Below are 20,993 nucleotides of genomic sequence, written 5' to 3' on the forward strand. Positions count from 1 at the left end.
GGTAAAGCTCTGATGACTGAGTGGACCCCATACTTCACTACCGTACAGCGCAATGGGCTGGATGACAACATCAAATATTTTAAGCCAGATTTTTATTGGAATATGGACATTATAAAATTTTCTCTTAATTGCATATAGAGCTCTTGGAGCTTTTTCTTTTAGTGCATTCACTGCCATGTTGAAACTCCCTGATGCTGTTATAGTTATACCAAGGTAGGTATAACTCATGCTGTGTTCAATGACATGATTATTGATGGTAAATTGGTGTTTGCTCTCATGACACCTGGGGCGTTTTTGAAAAATCATGACATTTGTTTTCTTCACGTTTACTGCCAGGGCCCAGTTCTGACAGTGCTTTTCTACTACGTCCAGCTGTAGCTGTAGTCCTTGTTCAGTAGGAGACAGTAGAACAAGGTCATCAGCATAGAACAGAGACTTCACCTCTCTATCTCGGAGGGAGAGGCCCGGAGCAGCACGTTTATCCAACTCGACAGCCAGTTCGTTTATATACAGATTAAATAAGGTCGGACTTAGGTCGCAACCCTGCCGAACGCCTCTTCTCTGGGGGAAGAAATCAGTTAATTTGTCTCCAATTTTAACAGCGCACATGTTTTCCGAATACATCGATTTAACCAGATCGTACATTTTGCCACCTATGCCACATTTTAAAAGTCTGTAATAGAGCCCTTCGTGCCAAATAGAGTCGAAAGCTTTCTTGAAATCAATAAAGCAGGTGAATATTTTTCCATTCTTAGTTTGTTGTACATGTTTGTTGATTAAAGTGTGAAGGGTATACACGTGGTCGGTGGTGCGGTGTTTTGGGAGGAAGCCAATCTGACTTTTACTTAAGATTGACTGTTCCTCAAGGAAATCTAGTATTCTTGTATTAAGAATACTACAGAATAGTTTACCCAGACAGCTGCTGACACAGATGCCACGGTAGTTATTAGGGTCTGATTTGTCCCCACTCTTGTGAATGGGGGAAATGAGCCCTTTGCACCAGATGTTGGGGAAACATCCTGCCTGTAGTATAAGGTTGAACGAATGTAACACTGCGCCCTGCATTTCTGGGGTGCTGCTTTCGAGCATTTCATTTCTAATGCCGTCTGGACCCCAAGCTTTCTTTGGCTTCAGACGTTTTATCTGTGTGGTTATTTCTTCCCAAGTAATTTTGAAATCAAGGGGGTTTTGGTTGTCTTTAATTGTTTCTTCTCATTTTTGGAGTTTTTCTTTCATAATACACCGATCTGAATTGATTTGATTGATTGGTATGTCTTTGTATAAATTTTAAAAATGTGATCTCCAGATGGTACCGTTTTGGATGGGTCATGTCTGCTGTTGCTTTGTGTTGAACTTGTTGGTTAATGGCATTCTCAATATCTTCAAGTTTCAATTGGGTATAATTTTTTTTTTGGATCCTAATTGTGTGTTTATATGTGTTTAAAATGTCATTGTATCGAATGCGCGGGGCTGGGTTGTTCGGTTGGCGGTGTTTCTCGTTGGCTATTTTTCTCAGCTCTTTTCTGATTTCTTTGCATTCCTGATCAAACCATTTGTCGGTATTTTGCCTTTTAACAGGTCTCCGTCTTTGCTTTACGAGGTCAGCCCTCATAGCTGCCTTATGAAATATCATATTGATATCATCAGTGGCCTTGTTTACCCCATCTCTGGTGGGGACATAATGATTTTGAGTCTATATTGATATGTAGTTCATCAGATCAGGGGAGTTTAAAGCCTTGGTGAATTTGTCTCCACTGTCTGGGGCCCATCTGTAAGAAGGATTTAATTTATGCAGCTTACTGGGCTTCCTTTTTGTGTCACTAATTTGACCTGACAATTTAAAGAACACATTAATTTGGTTGTGGTCTGAAAGGGGGGATTGCTGTCTGACAGTGAATGCACTGATACTTGAGGGGTCCGTGTCAGTGATTGCGTAGTCTACGACACTAGACCCGAGAGCTGAGGAGTATGTGAACCTCCCCAAAGACTCCCCTCTGAACCTACCGTTAACTATGTACAGGCCTAAGGCCCGACAGAGATGCACCCTCTCCCTGCCACTTTGATTTCAATATTGAGTCAAGGTTATTCCGACGGGTGATGTTTGGTGTGGTAAACAGGGGGGCCTGACCAAATACATGGTTGTTGCCCTGTGTGTCAGTGATATCAGGTTCAAGTCCTGCACATCCATTTGGATCTCCAGTGAGAAGTACATTTCCCTGGGCCTGGAAATAGGCGATTTCTGAATTTAGGGTGTCAAAAATGTCCTCTTCAAAATAAGGAGAATCCACTGGGGGTATGTAAATTGCACAGAGGTATAGATCCCTATCGGTCATGCCTGGGGTTTGATCTAACCTCAACCAAATGTGCGATTTACCCTGTTTTACTGGTGAGATCTCCTTTATACCACACCGAAATCCCCCCCGATGTTCTGCCCTTGCGTATGTTTTTTAGTTTTATGGAGGGCACCGGGGGCTGGAGATAGGGGGGAGGAGGTCTGTGATGGTCTCTGAAGCTTCTGGTAGAAGAGAGGGTGGAAGGGCTGCGTCTTTGCAAAGATATTCACCTTCTCTCTGTGTAGATGGAGTCCGTCGTAGAGGTCCCAGGTGCCGATGGTCGGATGGAGGGCCAGGTGGACGTTGGGTAAGGTGGCGCGACCTCTTCTGATCTCCATATTGATGTCCTTTCTCAACAGCTTCGTTGCTTGGCCAGTGCTGCTGCAACGTTTAGACAGCGCTTTCTTAGAAGGAAAAAGCTTGTCAGTGTCCAGGAATTTCCCGTTTGAGTCAGCCAGCAGGACCACTTGTGGGGCTTGTTCTTCGGGCTGAGTGGAGGGCAGCTGGGATGGACGGGGTTGGCTGCTGGGAGCTGGCTGTGTGGGTGTTGGTAGGGTGCAGAGCAGAGATGGTGGGACAGAGACAAGGGAGGGGTTTGGAAGACTAGCAGGGAGAGTCTGTGTCTCTGTCTCTGTAGTTGTCTTTTTGGGGACTGATGAGAGTTGATCTGTCAGGTGTCGGACTTGCCTGATGAAGTTCCTTTCTCTGTTCTCAGCGTCCTCTTTCACTTTGGCTAACTGAGCCCGGAGCACACTGTTCCTCCTGTTTTAGTGCCTCTACACTTCCTCTTAGCTCAGATGTCGAGGCCTGGTTTTCACTCTTGAGCTGCTGGAGCTCCTCTTGAAGCTGCTGCACAATGTCGTCTAGGGGGGCAGACAGCCTGGCCTGGGTCAGCTCTTTGAATTCAGCAAAGTCCAGCTCCAGCAGGGCCATACTCTCCTTCAGCTGGTTGGTGGAGCTGGCAGGCGTGGGAGGGGCAGAGATGGACAAGGTGGTGGGGTTCTCTTCTCTGTTGGGCTCTCATCATCTTCACTGCCACAGAGAACATTGCACCTCTCGGTCTCCACCTCAGCTTTGATCAGGGAGAATACTTCTTCAAAGGATTTCAAGTTTCCCCTGGACCATCACCTTTCCCTTTGTGTAGTAGGTGATGGTGAGCAGGGGGTCGTCCTTGTTCATGTGTTTATCCTTGCAAATCTTCAATCGGCCTCCTGAGCCGATGCCCTCGCTGGAGATGTAAGGATATTTCTTGCGTAGACTTTCCTTCCAGGTGTATATGGAGTCTGTGAAGAATATGAGGTTGTTCTTCTTCCTCCCTTCTTTGCGTAGAGCATAGTCCGTGAACAAGACTTCTTTGTTCTCCTGAAGTGTCTTTTCCTTAAACTTCTCCCTGGCTGCTGCACTCTTGCACAGAGCAGGGTATATAACCTCCCTGCTCTCTGTTCGCTGCTTGGCTGTTTCCATGGCGACCGCTTTGTTTGTTTACTAGTGGGCTAACTCTTTACTGTTGCTTGCTTTTTTAGCCTTTAAATACAGTTATTAATGTTATGGTTTTTGATTTGTTCTTTTCTTCTCCTCCTTATCTTCATAAAACACCTCTTCTGTTATCTCTTATCTCTTTCAGAGACAGAGGATTAGGAAGGCCCCGGGACCCGATGGTGTGTCTCCGCCCTGCCTGAAAGTCTGTGCTGACCAGCTGGCTCCCATCTTCACTCAGATCTTCAACAACTCCCTGGAGCTGTGCGAGGTTCCCTCCTGCCTCAAACGCTCCACCATCATCCCGGTTCCCAAGAAGTACCCTGTCACAGGATTAAACGACTACAGACCAGTCGCCCTGACATCTGTGGTCATGAAATCCTTTGAACGACTGGTGCTGACCCATCTGAAGGACATCACGGATCCCCTGCTAGACCCCCTGCAGTTTGCCTATAGAGCAAACAGGTCAGTAGATGATGCAGTCAACATGGCTCTTCACTACATCCTGCACCACCTAGACTCTGCAGGGACCTACGTACGGGTCCTGTTTGTGGATTTCAGCTCTGCGTTCAACACCATCGTCCCGGAGATCCTCCACCAAAAACTGTCCCAGCTCACCGTGCCCCCCTCCACCTGTCAGTGGATTACCAGTTTCCTGACTGACAGGAGGCAGCAGGTGAAACTGGGTAACTTCACTTCCAGCACCCGTTCCCTCAGCACTGGCGCCCCCCAGGGATGTGTTCTCTCCCCACTGCTCTTCTCCCTTTACACTACTGACTGCACCTCAAGGGACCCCTCTGTGAAACTCCTGAAGTTTGCAGACGACACCACCGTCATTGGACTCATCCGGGACGGCGACGAGTCTGCATACAGAAGGGAAGTGGAACAGCTGGTCCTCTGGTGCAGTCAGAACCACCTGGAGCTAAACCCGCTCAAGACTGTGGAGATGACAGTGGACTTTAGGAAGAGACCCACATCAACATCTCCTCTCACCATTCTAAACAGGACAGTTCCAACTGCAGACTCATACAGGTTCCTCGGATCCACAATTTCACGAGACCTGAAGTGGACCTCCCACATTGACTCCATTAGGAAGAAGGCCCAGCAGAGGTTGTTCTTTCTGCGTCAGCTCAGGAAGTTCAACCTGCCTCAGGAGCTGCTGACCATCTTCTACACAGCTATAGTCCAGTCTGTCCTGACCACATCCATCACTGTCTGGTTTGGATCCGCCACCAGGCAAGACAGGGACAGACTGCAGAGAACAGTCAGGTCTGCAGAGAGGATCATTGGTACCGATCTTCCCTCCATTCAGGACCTGTACCGGTCCAGGGTCAGGAAGCGGGCCAGAAAAATCACCACAGACCCCTCACACCCTGGCCACAATCTGTTCAGACTCCTCCCCTCAGGTCGGCGTTACAGAGCGGTGTACGCCAAAACCACCCGACACAAGGACAGTTTCTTCCCCCGGACTGTCGCTCTGTTGAACTCTGAGTAGTCACAGAGTGTGAGTCCATACACATGATCAATAAACTATTTTTGTATATACTCACTGTACAATAACCCCAGTTCGGTGTATATATTATCCTGTTTTTATGTGTACAATTTGAAGATTTATTTTATTTTTATCTTATTTATCTTATTTTTTTTATTTTTATCTTATTTATGATGCTTGAGTACTAGAGAGGAAGGTGCCGGAGTCAAATTCCTTGTATGTGTCATACTTGGCCAATAAAGCTGATTCTGATTCTGATTCTGATTCTGATTCTTATTTAGTCTGGTTCCTCCTTAGAAATGTTCTCCACTGTGGCAGGTGGTAGCCCACAGCAGTTGATACGCAGTTGCCGGCTAGCTTTTGACAGTCAGCTGGTTGTTTTCATTGAAAAAATATATCCAAAAATGGTATTTTCTTTCTTCTGTTTTGCTGATAAAGTGTTTACCTTTTCTTTAGAGTCCTTTTTGAAGAAAATTCGATGGTCTTGTTTTGGAAAATGTCCAACTTTTCAGGTCCATGCTTGAGATGAATTCAGGAGCACATTTTTCATGCAGCTCGTCTCTCTCACGTTCTCTCTACTGTTTACTGCCCTCTGGCGGTCACAGCGAAGAACTACAGTTAGCAACCACATACAACATATAATACATATAATAAACCAGCGATACACTGGATAGACACTACTGTGTTCACTGAGAAATCAACAAGTTCAACAAGTTTCAGACAGGGAGTTGGCAACCCTATACGCAACACTTCAGCAACCCGGTATATAAATGGCATTTATTACAATAGGCTACTGTTACGAGCTTGCTTTTGTGTTCCGGTAAGGTTAACTAACGTTAGCTAGAAGCATGCAATCAACTCAAGCCGACATTAACGCCTGGTCTGGTAGGCTGCTATTATAATTCATAAAGTTAGCCAACAAGATTTCTTGTTGCAAATGTCTTAAAGCGGCGTGGTTTGTCAGAGGCGAAGCGCTTTCCCTTTTGTTTAACTCTCTAACAGTTTAACTCTCTAACAGCCAGAGCTGTTTGAGTTCATGTTTTAAAAAGCAGCATTCACTCAATATTATCAATGACCAGAAACACATTCAGCTGTTTTTTCTGACTTTTATTAAAACATTCCATTTAGTCACAAACGCACATGACACGATTGGCAGAGCTGCCCTCAGAGCATCACGTCCAGGTTCTTCTCTGCGGCGCTGTCCTGAAGGCTGCAGTAGATGGCGCTCGTCCATCAGCGTGTTCCCCCACCTGCTAAAAACATAGATCAGTTTACTGTTTTTGATTTCAGATCATTTACAACAGGTGATTAAATAAAAATGCATACTTTTCCACCTTTGGTTTCTATGATAAACTGAGATAGTGATCTTTAGGCTGCAGACTGCTGGTCAGACAGAAAGAAGACAACAAAAAGCTGAACTTACCATGAAGAACTGGATGCTCCTGATGCTGTTGAACAGTTTCTCAAGTTGGAGGAGACCAACACATGATGCCCATCACGCTGGCAGCAACCAGGAGAATCCCACAGACCCACCTGAAACAGAAGGAGGAGGAGGATGTGTTGATGTCTCATGTCTCAAGTGATAAACATATTAAACTTTAGCTTATGTTGATGCTGAAAGTTAGTGTTCAGTTTCTTCATATCATATTAGATCTGCTCTTACAATAAAGATGAGACATCCTCTCATTAAAGGACACATGTAGATGATAATTTGATCATTAGTCAGTGGATAAAGAGACGCTAATGACTCCTCAGTCATATTCTTGTCAGAAGTGCAACAAAAGTTGATGAAATCATTTCACATCATCCTGAAACATGACTGTATCTGACAACAGCAGCCAACACACCTGCAGTTAGACGCTGGCTGCGTTTCCTCCTCCAGATCAGACACATATCCTGGGCTTGGGTCACTTTCCAGCGTCCTGGTCAGTCACCGCTTGGCTCAGAGTCACAGAAGAAGCAGAGGGATCATCTGTTGGTTTGGTGAACACCACGGAGCACTTCTAAGACCTGCCTCTCCATGAGTCCATGCTGAAGTTAATCTGGAACAGACATGAGGACATGCACAAGGGTCAAATGAAATCAAAATGTTTTCATTAATTTAGTGTCAACTGTATGAATCCTGAATCCCTGCAGGATTTACCTTGAAGTCTCTGACCTCTCCCTCTTCTCTGAGCAGGATTTCAGGAGTAACATGGTTGTGCTGAGGGCTTGGTCCTGGTGGAGACTCACTGCATCACTGACTGTTTTCCTCCAGGTGGTTTTCCTGAACATCCTGTCACAGCATTTACAAATCAACAACATGTCTGTACAGGGTTTGAGAACATTTGCAGATAAAACTATTTATTAAATATATTAAGGATGAAGCAGGTGCAAAGTTACAGAATATTTCTTCTTAACTTCTTAACCCTCGTGCTACCCTCTTGCATAATCTCTCTCTGTCTGTCCATTCACTTGGGGTCCCAGAGACCCCAAAGGTAGCACGAGGCTTAAATTAAGCAAAACAACACAAGCTACTCCGCTATTAGCTTCGAAGCTAACCGGTAAACACGAACAGGTGGTCAACTTTAACTGAATATTACTGTACCTGGACATAACTCTCGGTGTCTCCGTGTCTATTTAAACTTTTTTATTTCCTCTTTAAAGAGTCCCAAGTTATTTTATTTTAGGACAAAAGACACGTTAGCCTGTCACGTTGTAAACTTCACATCAATCAGACTAATTAACCGACACCTGTTCACTACTTCCGGCTTCTTCTTCTTCTTCTGATGTTTAATGGCGGTTAGCAAACCATCTTAAAGGTGCATTACCGCCACCTACTGGACTGGTCTGGTGGAACATGAGATTACAGGGAAACAAAGAGAATTAACATTCTCTGTTTTGGTCACTAACTGTAACTTCTTGAGTAAAAACCTTCTTCTCTAAAATCGTAGAAATCAATTTAAAACATGAATCAACGTTTAACTGACCTGTGATGGAGATTTGCCTCCATCTCGCGGTGAAACGATGAACTGCATGACGTCGCTTTAACGTTAACACATAGAAACCATCACGATCACTGCCCTCCAGTGGTCACTGTCAGTAATTACAACTCTCCACATCCAAAATAATACTGCTCTCTCTCTAGTGTTTATTGCCCTCTGGTGGCCACAGCAAGGAACTACAGCTAGCGCCCAACAGATGCACTGTAAAAAATGGAACCGAAGAGCTGCACTGCAATACATCTACTCACAGGATAGACACTACTGTGTTCACTGAGAAATCAACAAGTTCAACAAGTTTCAGACAGGACAGCCATATCAAGCAAAACAGTGAAATTCAACGAGGAAGCATAAAAGACCACCGCACTAAAATAGGAATACCTTTGGCGATAAGTGAGACCAGTATACATCAGGAAGCTCTTTTATATGCTGAGAGTTAAGTTAAATAACATTATATCAGATCCCGACTGATCTGTTATTGAATTTAATGAAGCAAATGATCAACTAAAGATGAACTTCTTGTTTCTGCTGCTGCTGTGATGCTGCAGGTGTTTATTAAATTCAAAGGACAGACTCAGACATATTGTGGTAACAAACTGGACATCAGCCGGTTTATTAATGTTTCTGTAAAATCCAGAATTACAAACACTGACACCTGAAAAACATTATTTCAAAGTTCAGACATAAATCTACATTAACAAATTTCAGATCTGCATAAGTTATAATAAAATCTATATTTTGAAAGATATGTCAAAAGCTTATGCAACAGAAAGTACATAAAAAATTAGAGAAGAAGCAACTAAACCATATAACAACGTGCAATAATCCTTATGGAAAACCTAAAAGTGCCATTAATTGTCCCTATTTCACATTAAAACATTACCTTTATGTTTTTCTAACTGTTGATGCTGGTTTATTAATGTGTCTAAATAATTCAGGAGAGGGACTGATCTTTACTTGTTGGTGCTATTAGAATAGTTTGTGCAGATCTGTTGAGGATCTTAAATCTCTTCACTCCACCTCCCAGTAACATGGTCCAGTCAGAGTCTCTCTACACACAAGCTGCTGCTGATTCAACCTCTCTGGATCGTCAGGACTCGGCTCATCCTCTCTCACCGCACATCATTATGTTCACCCTCATATTTGCAAAGACCACTAGCTGTTGACAGAAGAAGAACAACAGGAGATACGTTCGTGTTTACAGAGAATCACTTCATCAGAGCAGCTACGGATATTCACAGTTCATAGGATTCTTGGGCTGTGAATATTTTGAACATTGAAGCACAATCTGTATAGTTTTACTATTAAATATACTTAACTACTACTACTCGGTGTTAACTGCACCAAACACCAAGACAAATTCCTTGTGTGTGAACACACGTACATAGAAATAAATCATATTTTGACTCTGGAGCAGCTGAGGAGCTCAGCCAGCTTCCTTTCAGCTCTCATGTTAACATGTTGGAGCTGGAAGGTCACAGACCGGCAGAGACTTTTAGCATCAAGTCTGTTTCCTCTGCAGATTTCTCTCAAGTCCACAAAGGAAATAAACTGCTGAGAGTCATGAACACTTCATTACTGCACAAACACTTTAGTGATGGATATACAGCTGTTCAATTTACATAAAGAATCTGAGTGTTGATGAACATCTCATGTGTTTCTGAAGCATCAGCTGACTAATAAACATTGAAGATATCTGATGAAACTAATGACAGAGATACAGATGTGATGACTGGACCTCGGCAGAGGTTCTGCTCTGTATAAAGACCGATGGTTACTAAATGTAATGATGGTTCTGTGATTTACAGGCTTCAGTCAGACTGATCTCAGAGCTGTGACAAAGATGAAACTGATCAGTTGGTTAGTTTTGTGTTGAGAGAACAAACAGTCTGAGATCAGATTTGATGAATGAGGACCACTGTCTCTATTCATCTAGTAAGGCTGTCAGCTGGAATCCAGATTTATTTCCTGAAAACATGAACACAACAAGCTTCAGGATGATCTGATTGGCTGACTGTTGTCTCTGTCTTTCTGTCCAGTCCTGAAGTTTGCCACCATTCTCCTCTCACAGCTTCACAGAGGAAAACAGCTGCATGTTTACAGGAGATACTGGATATTATATTAGGGCCCGAGCAATGAAGTAGCAGGGTCCCAGCTGGGCCATACAACGGGAGTTGCAAGGACCCTATTGTTTTCATACTTTCTGCCTCTTTGCTCAGCTTTATCAGTGCCTAAACATGTACAAAAAGTCCTGAAAATTTGCAGACGCCTTCGTTCACCCAAAAAAAATGAAATCTGCGTGCGTCTTGAGCATGGGCGCGGCAAAATGGCTCTGTGGCGCCATCTACGGACCAGCCCCTGAGTCCTGTTGCGCCTAAAAATCAGAAAATTTGCAAAATTTGGAGTAACATCCCAGGACGCACAAAAAAGTCAATTATGTCCTGTTATTTGATTGAAACTGTGAAAATTGGACATATTTTTTGTTTGGGTTTTTATACCTCCAGGCTTGATGCCTTATCAGATTGACTTCAAAAGTTGGAAATAAGTTGTCAAAAGACAGGCAAAGGAAAATTACATAAGTTTTTGACTTTTCATTGAAGGGGCGTGGCCGTTCTGGCCCATCAACGTTCCACGACTCGCCATGAAACAGGAAGTTGCATTAAACGTGCTGTAATTTAGCCATACTTTGCCCAAACTGCATCAAACTTTACAGTATTGTTAATGGTCCCTAACTTCACACATCCATATGTTAATATTTATATAATTATTGTAGCGCCACCTATTGAGAACAGGAAATGTCTTATTTTGTAGTATGTTGTGTGACCTGCTGTTACTGTCAGGGTGATTGGATTCACTTCAAATGTTGTCAGGACAGCCTTACGCTTGTCATGATGACTTACTGCAAAACTGGTGAGTTTTCGTTGAAATTTGGCCCTGTTCTGGTTGTCAAAGTGAAATGACTGACCGTCTCCTTAATTCTGTCATCATTTCAAGCAGTGTGCTACTTTGTCCAGCAGATTGAGCCATTGCATTTCTCTCTGGTGGGTTGTCTGTCTGTATGTGTGAAGCTGTTTTAACATACTTTGATGCCACAGAGAGGATACATTCAAAACAGCCAAGACTTACAGCTGTCACAGATGATGTGCTCTGAAAAATATTCAACTGCACAGACTATGCATCGTGCCACAGTGCATTGTTACTCCAGTGTATCCCCTGAGATCTGCAGTAACCACGCCGTTGCCAGTCCCCGACGGGTGCGGGGTGCGAGGTGCGAGGGCCCGTTTAGCGCAGCTCGCAGCTTTAATTCTACCTGTGTTCACTACAATGCTATGGAAAGAAGCACAAGATAAACTTATCCTTTATTTATACTGACCTCAGAGTCTTTAGTCTGCAGTCTGGACTCTCCTTAAGATCAGACAGCTGCTTCACTTCAGAATCCAGCAGCTTGTTTCCACGCAGGTTCAGCTCTATGAGATGGGAGGGGTTGAACTTCAGAGCCGAGACCAGACGATCACAGCTGATTTTTGACAAACTGCAGCAACTCAAACTGAAAAAGGAAAATGTGTATATTTAGAGGACATGTACAAAACATCAAAAACCAAAGTGATGATGGTTTGAGTCGTTGATCAAACAAAAACAATACAAGTTTTTCCAGTTTGTTCACTGTCTAGATTTGCTTTATTCTATCTTTCACTCTAAAGACACTGCCTGGCCAAAAAAAAAAAGTCACCGCCACAAAAAAAGGCCAAACACTCTAATATTTCGCCTTTTGCTTTGATTACAGCACTCATTCTCTGTGTCATTGTTTCAATAAGCTTCTGCAATGTCACAAAATTTCCATCGAGTGTTGCATTAATTTTTCACCAAGATCTTGTATTGATGATGGGAGAGTCTGACCACTGCGCAAAGCCTTCTCCAGCACATCCCAGAGATTCTCAATGGGTTCAAGGTCTGGACTCTGTGGTGGCCAATCCATGTGTGACAATGATGTCTCATGCTCCCTGAACCACTCTTTCACAATCTGAGCCCCATGAATTCTGGAATTGTCATCTTGGAATATGCCATAAGGGAGGAAAAAAATCCATTGATGGAATAACCTGGTCATTCAGTATATTCAGGTAGTCAGCTGACCTCATTCTTTCGGCAACATAATGTTGCTGAACCTAGACCTGAGCAACTGCAGCAACCCCAGATCATAGCACTACCCCCACAGGCTTGTACAGTAGACACTAGGCATGATGGGTGCATAATTTCATCTGCCTCTCTTCTTACCCTGACGCCCCCATCACTCTGGAACAGGGTAAATCTGGACTCAACAGACCACATGACCTTCTTCCATTTCTCCAGAGTCCAATCGTTATGCTCCCGAGCAAATTGAAGCCTTTTTTCCCGGTTAACCTCACCGATTAGTGGTTTTCTTAAGGCTACACTGCTGTTCATTCCCAGTCCCTTGAGTTCCCTTCACATTGTACGTACAGAAATGTTCTTACTTTCACTATTAAACATAGCCCTGAGTTCTACTGTTGTTTTTCTTCCATTGGATTTCACCAAACGTTAAGGGATCACAGGTCACGATCAATCAGGATTTTTTTCCGACCACATTTCTTCCTCAAAGACGCTGGTTCTCCACTATCCTTCCAGTTTTTAATCATGCGTTGGAGAGTTCTTAACCCAGTTTTAGTAGTTTCTTCAGTCTAACTGGAAAAAATGCCCCTCCAAAAATAAGCAAAAAAACAACAAATAGAAGACATTTTTGCTTGAAATAAGCAAAAAAATCTGCCAATGGAACTAGTGAAAATTGGCTTGTCAAGATTTCTTGAAATAAGATTTGATATTTAGGACTTTTGAGATAAAGGTGATCTTGAAATTAGCCAGAAAAAAAATTATTTTGAGCTATATTTTAGTGTATTTAACTCATTTTAAGTTCTAAAATAGCGACATTGTCCTAGATTTCAGACCATCACCAACTTGAAATAGGATTAGGAAGTGATTATTTAAGCATTTTAGGATAAAATATGCCTTGAAATTAGCTGGAAATACTCATATAATGCATTTTTTTAATCATATTAAGAAGTGCTTTTGTATCGTAAGACACAATTCATCTCAATTCAAGTGCATTTAGCTTATTTTAAGTTCTAAAATAGTGACATTGTCCTAGATTTCAGGATAAAATATGTCTTGAAGTTTCATTTTTATACTCATATTAAGAAGACAATTCATCTCAATTCAAGTGCATTTAACTTACAGTAAGCTCTACAACTAGATTTAAGACAACCACCTACAATGAAAACAAATCTTGCATTAAACAAACAAATATTTATTTTCTCTGCATAAGAAAGAACATGCATTTTTAGCTCTGAAATGCAGGAGTAAACAGCTCTTACAATTAAGTGCAGTTAGTCAGTTACACTGAGACTTCACAGCATGTAGTGTATGACTGGAGCAGTCATGTTTTGGCTCACAGTATGTATGGGACTGTAATAAAATAATAATAATTCATAAAAAAAAAAAAACATAGCAAAAACATAGCATAACATGCCATATATGTGTAACACATGGATTACAGTCAGACATGAACATCTGACATCTGTCCCCTCAATACACTTACAAAGTGCTTATTCAAGTTAAGGGTCTTGGGCTAACATTAACATGACTATCTGACCAATGTGTCTCTCAATACATTAACAAAATATTATTGCTACCTTAACATTGGGCAACATTGGGCTACATTTGCTAAATTACGAATACGAATGGAAACAGCTTTATTCACCAACAAAAGCTTTCCAGTCAGCCGTGCCCTTCTTGAAAGATGGTGTGAGGTCTCGCTCATGGATTGTGTCCAAGAGGACCTCCGTTTGTATGACAGAAAGCAGAGGAGCTACACACCTGGGGTAAGTAAGATGTAAACTTTCTGACTTCAGGTCAGCACAGTCACCTCTCAGAAACAGTCAAGTCGCTTTCTGTGGACAGATTTCTTTTTATTAAATGTGAAACTGAAGCTTTAAAATTGAACAATTTCAAAATGCGTTTCTGCCTTCTGGAAAATAAGTATCGAGTACTGAGGCAGAAATAATGTTTGTGGGGAAAAATAAAAGGTCCGTGGCGTCGGACTGGTGTTCCCGATAAAGCGCTGCATTGAGGTTTGGTGGTGAAACATCAGTCTGAGGCTTTAAAAGGACGTTTATCCGTCGTTCACCGTGTCACTCAGGTGTGGTGAAGTTTTGGAGGTTGCGTGTTCATCTCCAGGTCAGACAGCGACTTGAAGGAAGTCCTCCTCACCCAGAGGAAGAATGGCCCTCACCACCTGAGTCATTTCAGAGAAAGAATCATCTGATGATTCAGAGAGGTGAAACATCTAAGAAGAAGCAGCTGCCACATGCTGAAATGCTGAAATTGTATGAATGCATGTAATGGACATTTTTGTATGATTTACAACTACCAAACACCCATTCTACAATGCCCAGCTTGGTACAGTCCAGCCCCCCCCTTCTGTGAATCACATTGGAATCTTCCACTTCCTGTTTGTCGGTCTGGCCTTCTACCTGGACAGGTGTGGATGGAGCACATGGAACAAACATTTGGGTAATTTGAATTTACGAATGAATGAGACTGAATGTGAATGTTTATTTCTCTGAGTTAACCTGAAACCCTTCAAATCAAACATTTACCAATGAAATCATTTAACAAAAAGTCCCAGATTAAAATTCATTGATACCCATTCGAACCAGTTTAGCGAAGAAGTTTAGTCCCCCACCACCAGCTGTAAATGTGAGGATGAAAATCAACTAACAACACAGGAAACCACAATGAAAGAGACGCCAAGACAGCCACTGCTACTTGATGAAAGACTGAAGTTGTGACGTTTTGTTGAAAGTTTTCTTGTCACTTTTATGCTCGTAACATAACCAGGCAGACCAGAGACTCTGGTATTCACTCAACAAAACCTTGTCACAACTTCAGTCCTTTATCGAGCAGCGATAGCTGTCTTCATGTCTCTTTAATTTTTATGTGAAGGTCCAATGTCAAAACTTTTTCGTTGCAACTTCACATTTATATATTAAAATTCATTGATACCCATTCAAACCACCATAGTAATAAAGGCCAGACTGTCCCCCACCACCAGTTCAACCGCAACTAAAGACACACGAAGACAGCTAGTGCTAAGTGATGAAAGACTAAAGTTAGACTAAAGAATACACGAGTTGAAGAACGTGAAAACATTTGCCTTTAAGCTTGTAACATAACCAGGCGGACCAGAGACTCTGGCAGTCCTTCATGTCTCTTTGTGTTTTTGTTGCTGCTTCACTTTTACTAAAATGTCCATTTTCTTTCAACATGCTATACTGTGACATTATGACTTCTTTTATAATAGCAGAGTAACAGGTTGTAAAAAAATAGTAATGTTTTTTGTTGCAACAAGTCAATCTTCTAAAAGCATATATCTAAAACATACAGTATTATATGATGGCAAACTCATACAAGTATGTTATTTTCTATAAAAGAAAAAAAAATCAAGCATTTTAAGATGCACATACTGCAGATCCTTTATTGTTGAGCAAACACAACATTCTGTTTCACGACCCTTTGTTTCACGCGGATGCCATGTATAGTATTATCCAGCAGGTGTCGCCACATTTAATTGTATCAAATGCTTCATGCACCTGAACCATTTCAAAACAACTGCTTCAGATTGATTCAGTGGTTCAGAAGGCTTTGGTTTCTCCATATGTTTCCTCTCTTTCTTAGAGCCTTTCAGTCTTGACTGACTCTGTTTTGTTGTTGTTGTTGTTGTTTGTGGAACTGGATTCAACGTGGTGTGTGACTCATTGGAAGGCTGCTATAATTGCAGACGACCATTGGGTGTCACTGGTAGTGTCTGTCTTTGAGGCTTTGAAGCTTTGAATCTTTTTTGAGGAAGAAGCCCCAAAAGCTTCATCCACCCATCTCCAAGTCACTGAGCCAGGGCTCATGCAACACTTATCTATTTTTATATTTTTTACATCTTTTCAGTCTGTCATCTTGGTATTAATATTCAAAATACATCCAGAGCTTTAACCCAAACCTTCAGAATCTCTGAGGAAAGGCTTCATATCGTGATCCAGAGGATCCAAGAACAAGGAGTTACTGGGATATCTATAGATGTAGTTACTGGCAGTGACCACTGGGGGCAGTAATTGCGGTAATAGTTTCTAACCACTTCCTGTCTTCTGTTGATTAAATCGATCAGGATCAGATGTGACTCTAATGTATCTGAGCTTCATCACTGCTCTTCCTCCTCCGCTTCTCTGGATGTTTCAGTCTCAGCGTCGTGGCTTTTTCTCCAGCTGAAGGTAGCGACGGAGAAACCGAAGCTTTCTGAACCACTGAATCAATCTGAAGCAGTTGTGTTGAAATGATTCAGGTGTTTTGAAGCATTTGATTGATACAATTAAATGTGGCGACATCTGCTGGATAATATTATACATAGCATTCACATGAAACGGGTCGTGAAACAGAAAGTTGTGTTTGCTTAAACCTCATACCTGATTTTAAAATAGTTACGTTGTTACCACTAAGGGACAAAAGTGTCCTCTTTTAAAATGCCATAAAAATGGCACATGTTAATATTTTTTTCTGCTTTTTTTTACATAAATCTTTTCATCTACTTCAGTCCTAATCATAAATACCAAATGTTTGATTATTTTCAATATTTTAACCCTTTATATGCCAGTGTTTGTGATGGCATCCAAAATTTATCGTAAAAAAACACACAAAAAATTAAATATTTTCAATAATCTAAATGCAAAGTGGATTTTTCTTGGGGGGATTATTAGAGCCTTGGATATGTCAATAAATGGAAGCAAGATTGATTTTGATGGATTATTATTAGTAGTATTAGTATTGTTTTTTTGTGCTGTGTACAAACAACTCCCATTGAAATCCAATGAACCTACTGTTTTGTACTTTGCACCTGCGCGTCTTTGAAGTAAAAGGATACATGTTATCGATCAAACGCCTCAATTAGACACACACTGCAAAAGGACACTTTTGTCCATATCAGGGTTAACAATAAAGGATCTCCAGTATGTGCATCTTGAAATGCTTGATTTTTGTCTTTTATATAAAATAATAATATACTTGTATGAGTTTGCCATCATATAATACTGTATGTTTTAAATATATGCTTTTATAAGATTGATAGAAATACAAAAATATATTTACAAAATGAGTGAAATGCTTGTGCATCTGGGGACGGTGATGACGGTAGTTGTACAAAATGCTTGTGAAACTGGGAAGGGGATTTGGGTGGTTCAGAGATTTTTATGATAATTTCAGCTGAGTTAGGCTTTAGTCTGTTCCTCTTCTCTGTATGTATATCAATGTACAGTGTGTGAATGCAAGTTATGTTATACTAATCTTACCTTAAACTTCACTCTCCACTATTATCACACTACAGGTGAATGGGACTTTTTTTTCCTCCTTTATAGATAACCTCATAAACTTCTACCAGTTTAATCTTCATATTAAGAGAAATACTTTTTGTATTACACTTTGAAAAATAAAATAAAATATGCGTACATATAAACTCTTGAAGCTACAGATTTTCTGAGGTGTTTACAATGACCATGTAGTGTAAGAATTCTGGTTTGATATGTTTAATTGTGTTTCTGTAGATGTTCAGTGTGGATGTTGTGTGTGTGGGGCTTTTTAAAAGAATACAAGCATTTGATTAATACAGACATTTTATATCCAACCTTGCTATTGTCATTGGAACATTAACTTAAAGTGAAAAATACAGAACAACATGTTTATTCTCTGTGTTGCAAGGTACAACTTTCAACTTTTTCTCAACAGAGTCCAGGTATGGGGATGATGAGAACTCATTCAGTGATAGGATTTTTACAACTATTGCCTCCCTTGCATTTGCAGTACTTGCAGCAACGGATACAAGCTACCCGACAGGGGCAGCCATTCATGTGTGCACACTTGCCACACGAGCAGGGATTTGGCAAACTTTCAGGTTTTGAGATTACAATCTCAGGGACTAATAAACTGCCCTTTCTTACAAAACCATAAGCATCTGCATTTAAGATCGAGGTGGCGTCTGTAAATGGTGCTTGGACCCAAAGCTGCAGTTGATAATAGGCTCTTTGTATATGTTTTCTTGCCTTAGTTGAGGTGCAAGCGGTCCTCTCAAAGTCCGCCTTAAGGGCATTACTGTCGGATGCAGCAATGCGCAGGTTGTCAAATGTCTCCATGTCCATTGATGGTTTGAGACATTTGAATTCCACTCTCTGTTAGATGTGGACAGTTGAAATTGAGAATCAAAGAAGAGTTGTCTGGTTTGCGGACAGTGTTCAGAGCTGCAAGTTTGGTTGATATTTTGCTGGTTGTATCGCACCCAGTCAGCGCATGTAGTGCTGGGAGAGCTTTGGTTAATAAATAACTGTCAATTCCTGTTTGTTGCTAGTTTATATATGCATATTTAATGAGATATTTCCTCATTTGCATATTACATTTTATTGTTTTTTTAGACAAAGTGTAATATAAAAAGTATTTCTCTTAATACGAAGATTAATCTGGTAGAAGTTTATGAGGATATCTATAAAGGGAAGAAAAAGTCCCATTCACCTGTAGTGTGATAATAGTGTCACCTATTGTGGTCATTTTTCAGGACTTTCGTCCCGGGTAGAGATTTTGGCACACATCCCACGTTGTTCTGTGGGGTCATATTAGTCTATAACAGTTGAGATATTCTCCGCTAAATGAAGTGCATACAAATCTTACCCAGGACCTCTACTATTTACTCTGGTCTGGTGTCAGTTTGTTTGTGTTGATGAACGGGCTGCGTCTGTTTTCAGAGCAAAACCAGACTCGCCTGCTGCTTCTTCTCAGTGTTCACCATTAAGTCACTGAACTGACAGTTGGTCAACTCAGTGTAGAAACATTAAACCAACACACGGACAGAGTCAACGTGTTGCTGCTCCGCTGCGTTCAGGACAAATCGGTGAAATCAGCCTGGGTTTAGAAAAATGATAAACTGACAAAATAAATGTTGATTTAAAGCAGACTTTCTGTGTTTGATCAACAATAAAACTAATAAGTAAAGTGTGTGATCTGATCACTGCAGAAACAAATGTCCTGACAGTTGAGTCTATTACTTGATCTATAAATTAAAATGTTGAGGCTCCGTCTGTAAAAGCAGCTATAATTAGATAAACAGTGTCTCTAATATTTTGGACTTTCTATCACATGTGTTAACTCTTCAACAGGAACAAATGATCAACGTCTGAGGCGGGAACTCCTGGTTGACTCCACATGGAACGTCCTCCTCTTGAATGAATCCTCCAAATCACAGGTGTCAAACTGATCTGTGAAAGGGCTGCTGCAGGTTTTCAGTCCAACCATGCAGCACACCTGTCTATATCAAACATCAAGGTCAGTAGTGGTATTAATATTTTTGGATATTCCCCATTGAGAATGACTGGGCTTATGCAAGAAGATAGAACTACTTTGAAGGAATAATTGTTTCCGCCATAGTTTGCAAAACCTTTCTTTCAAAATAAAGTAGTTAATTATGAAAAGATTGTGATAGTTGAGACACCTCAGACTTTAATTTGCATAGCAGTTAAATACTAATTATTTAATGGTAAACACTGACTGAGAGTGCTTTTATTTTAGAGTATACTGTAGTCAAGTAAAGCACTGTCATTTTCATGCATATCTGTTTTGTCTTGCAGGTTTCTCCACATAGCAGTGGCTCAAGGTAGACGGGCTATGGCTTACGTGTTGGCTGCCAAGATGGCCAGATGCGGCTTCCTGGATCTAAAGGAACACAACGGACAGGTAAGGATGCTCAGGCCTAGTAGCTGTAAATGCGTAAAGGTAGATATTTTTTTCCCAATCTAATCTGTACTCTGTCTCTATGCGCAGATTGCAGATCGCTGCGGCCACCAATCAACACCAGAGACTTCTGGGGTCGCTCTCCCTTGCACGCTCAGAAAGGTCATCTTCAGGTGTGTTGTTGAGTTCAGCCTTTAAATATAGGAGAAGTGTCTTGTCTAAAGGTAACACTAACAGAAGTATTGCGTATATTATTTATTTATTTAGATGAATGACTGCTACAAATAGCTTTGAGCCATTTATGATTGTTTTTCTTAAGTGTAATCCAAAAGTATTTTTGTGTTTCACTTCAGCTGCTTTTTAAATTACTAAAAGATTTATATAGAAATGAGTTTATGTACTCAGTGAAGAGATAACTCCTTTAAAGACTTTACTTTGCATGTTTGACTGATGTTATGTGACTTGTTAATTAGTAACTGCTGTAGTTAATCTTTGTGCCATCCACCTTTGACTTGTAATGGGTTGTCATTTGCATGTTGTTGCTTGTGCAGAGCATTTGGAAGGGCTGGGAAAGCTATGGACATGTTCAACTATGGTGAGTGTTTGTAATACTGAAGTTGTTCATGTCATTGAGGTGATTTAATGTTGTCCTTTGTGTATGCAGGCTTGACTCTTCTTTATTCAGCTGTGGTCTCTGGACAAGCCCTGTTCCTACATGTTGATGAAGATGTTTGGTGACTGCATCAGATGGGTGCTTCCTATGTAACTAAGGTTCATTGTGTTTACAGAATAAAGCATAGCAATGTGTTGAACCTGTTTGATCGGTCTCCTTCACTGCCCATTGTAAGCAGCAATATGGCTTCATTTTGGGAAATTCCCCATAGATAG

The 20,993-nt window shown here is 41.3% G+C and overlaps 2 protein-coding genes across 3 annotated transcripts in view; one reads left to right on the forward strand and one right to left on the reverse strand.

The window, feature by feature from the left end:
* Positions 1-20,993, reverse strand: part of LOC311508998 (protein jagunal homolog 1-B) — a 51,016-nt gene that overhangs the window by 27,125 nt on the left and 2,898 nt on the right. The window lies entirely within an intron of this gene.
* Positions 14,560-20,983, forward strand: LOC311508999 (uncharacterized protein). 2 transcript variants are annotated; one of them, XM_084574008.1, is made up of 5 exons: positions 14,560-19,700; positions 20,003-20,108; positions 20,196-20,278; positions 20,657-20,700; positions 20,770-20,983. In XM_084574008.1, the coding sequence occupies exons 1-5, from the start codon at positions 19,669-19,671 to the stop codon at positions 20,841-20,843; spliced, it is 339 nt and encodes a 112-aa protein (XP_084430134.1). In that variant the 5' UTR covers positions 14,560-19,668; the 3' UTR covers positions 20,844-20,983. The 2 variants fall into 2 exon arrangements, with proteins under 2 accessions (XP_084430134.1, XP_084430135.1); XM_084574009.1 differs by having other exon boundaries at positions 20,203-20,278.

The sequence above is a fragment of the Chelon labrosus genome, assembly GCF_963514085.1.
Source record: "Chelon labrosus genome assembly, chromosome: 24".
NCBI lineage: Eukaryota > Metazoa > Chordata > Actinopteri > Mugiliformes > Mugilidae > Chelon > Chelon labrosus.

What these genes read in the sequence shown, in the direction of transcription:
- LOC311508999 (XM_084574008.1), top strand. Translation starts at nt 19,669, where the DNA reads ATGCAGCACACCTGTCTATATCAAACATCAAG. An exon ending in TGTCTATATCAAACATCAAG is followed by an intron (nt 19,701 to 20,002) that starts GTCAGTAGTGGT and finishes TTTGTCTTGCAG; the next exon opens with GTTTCTCCACATAGCAGTGG. An exon ending in TATGGACATGTTCAACTATG is followed by an intron (nt 20,701 to 20,769) that starts GTGAGTGTTTGT and finishes TTGTGTATGCAG; the next exon opens with GCTTGACTCTTCTTTATTCA.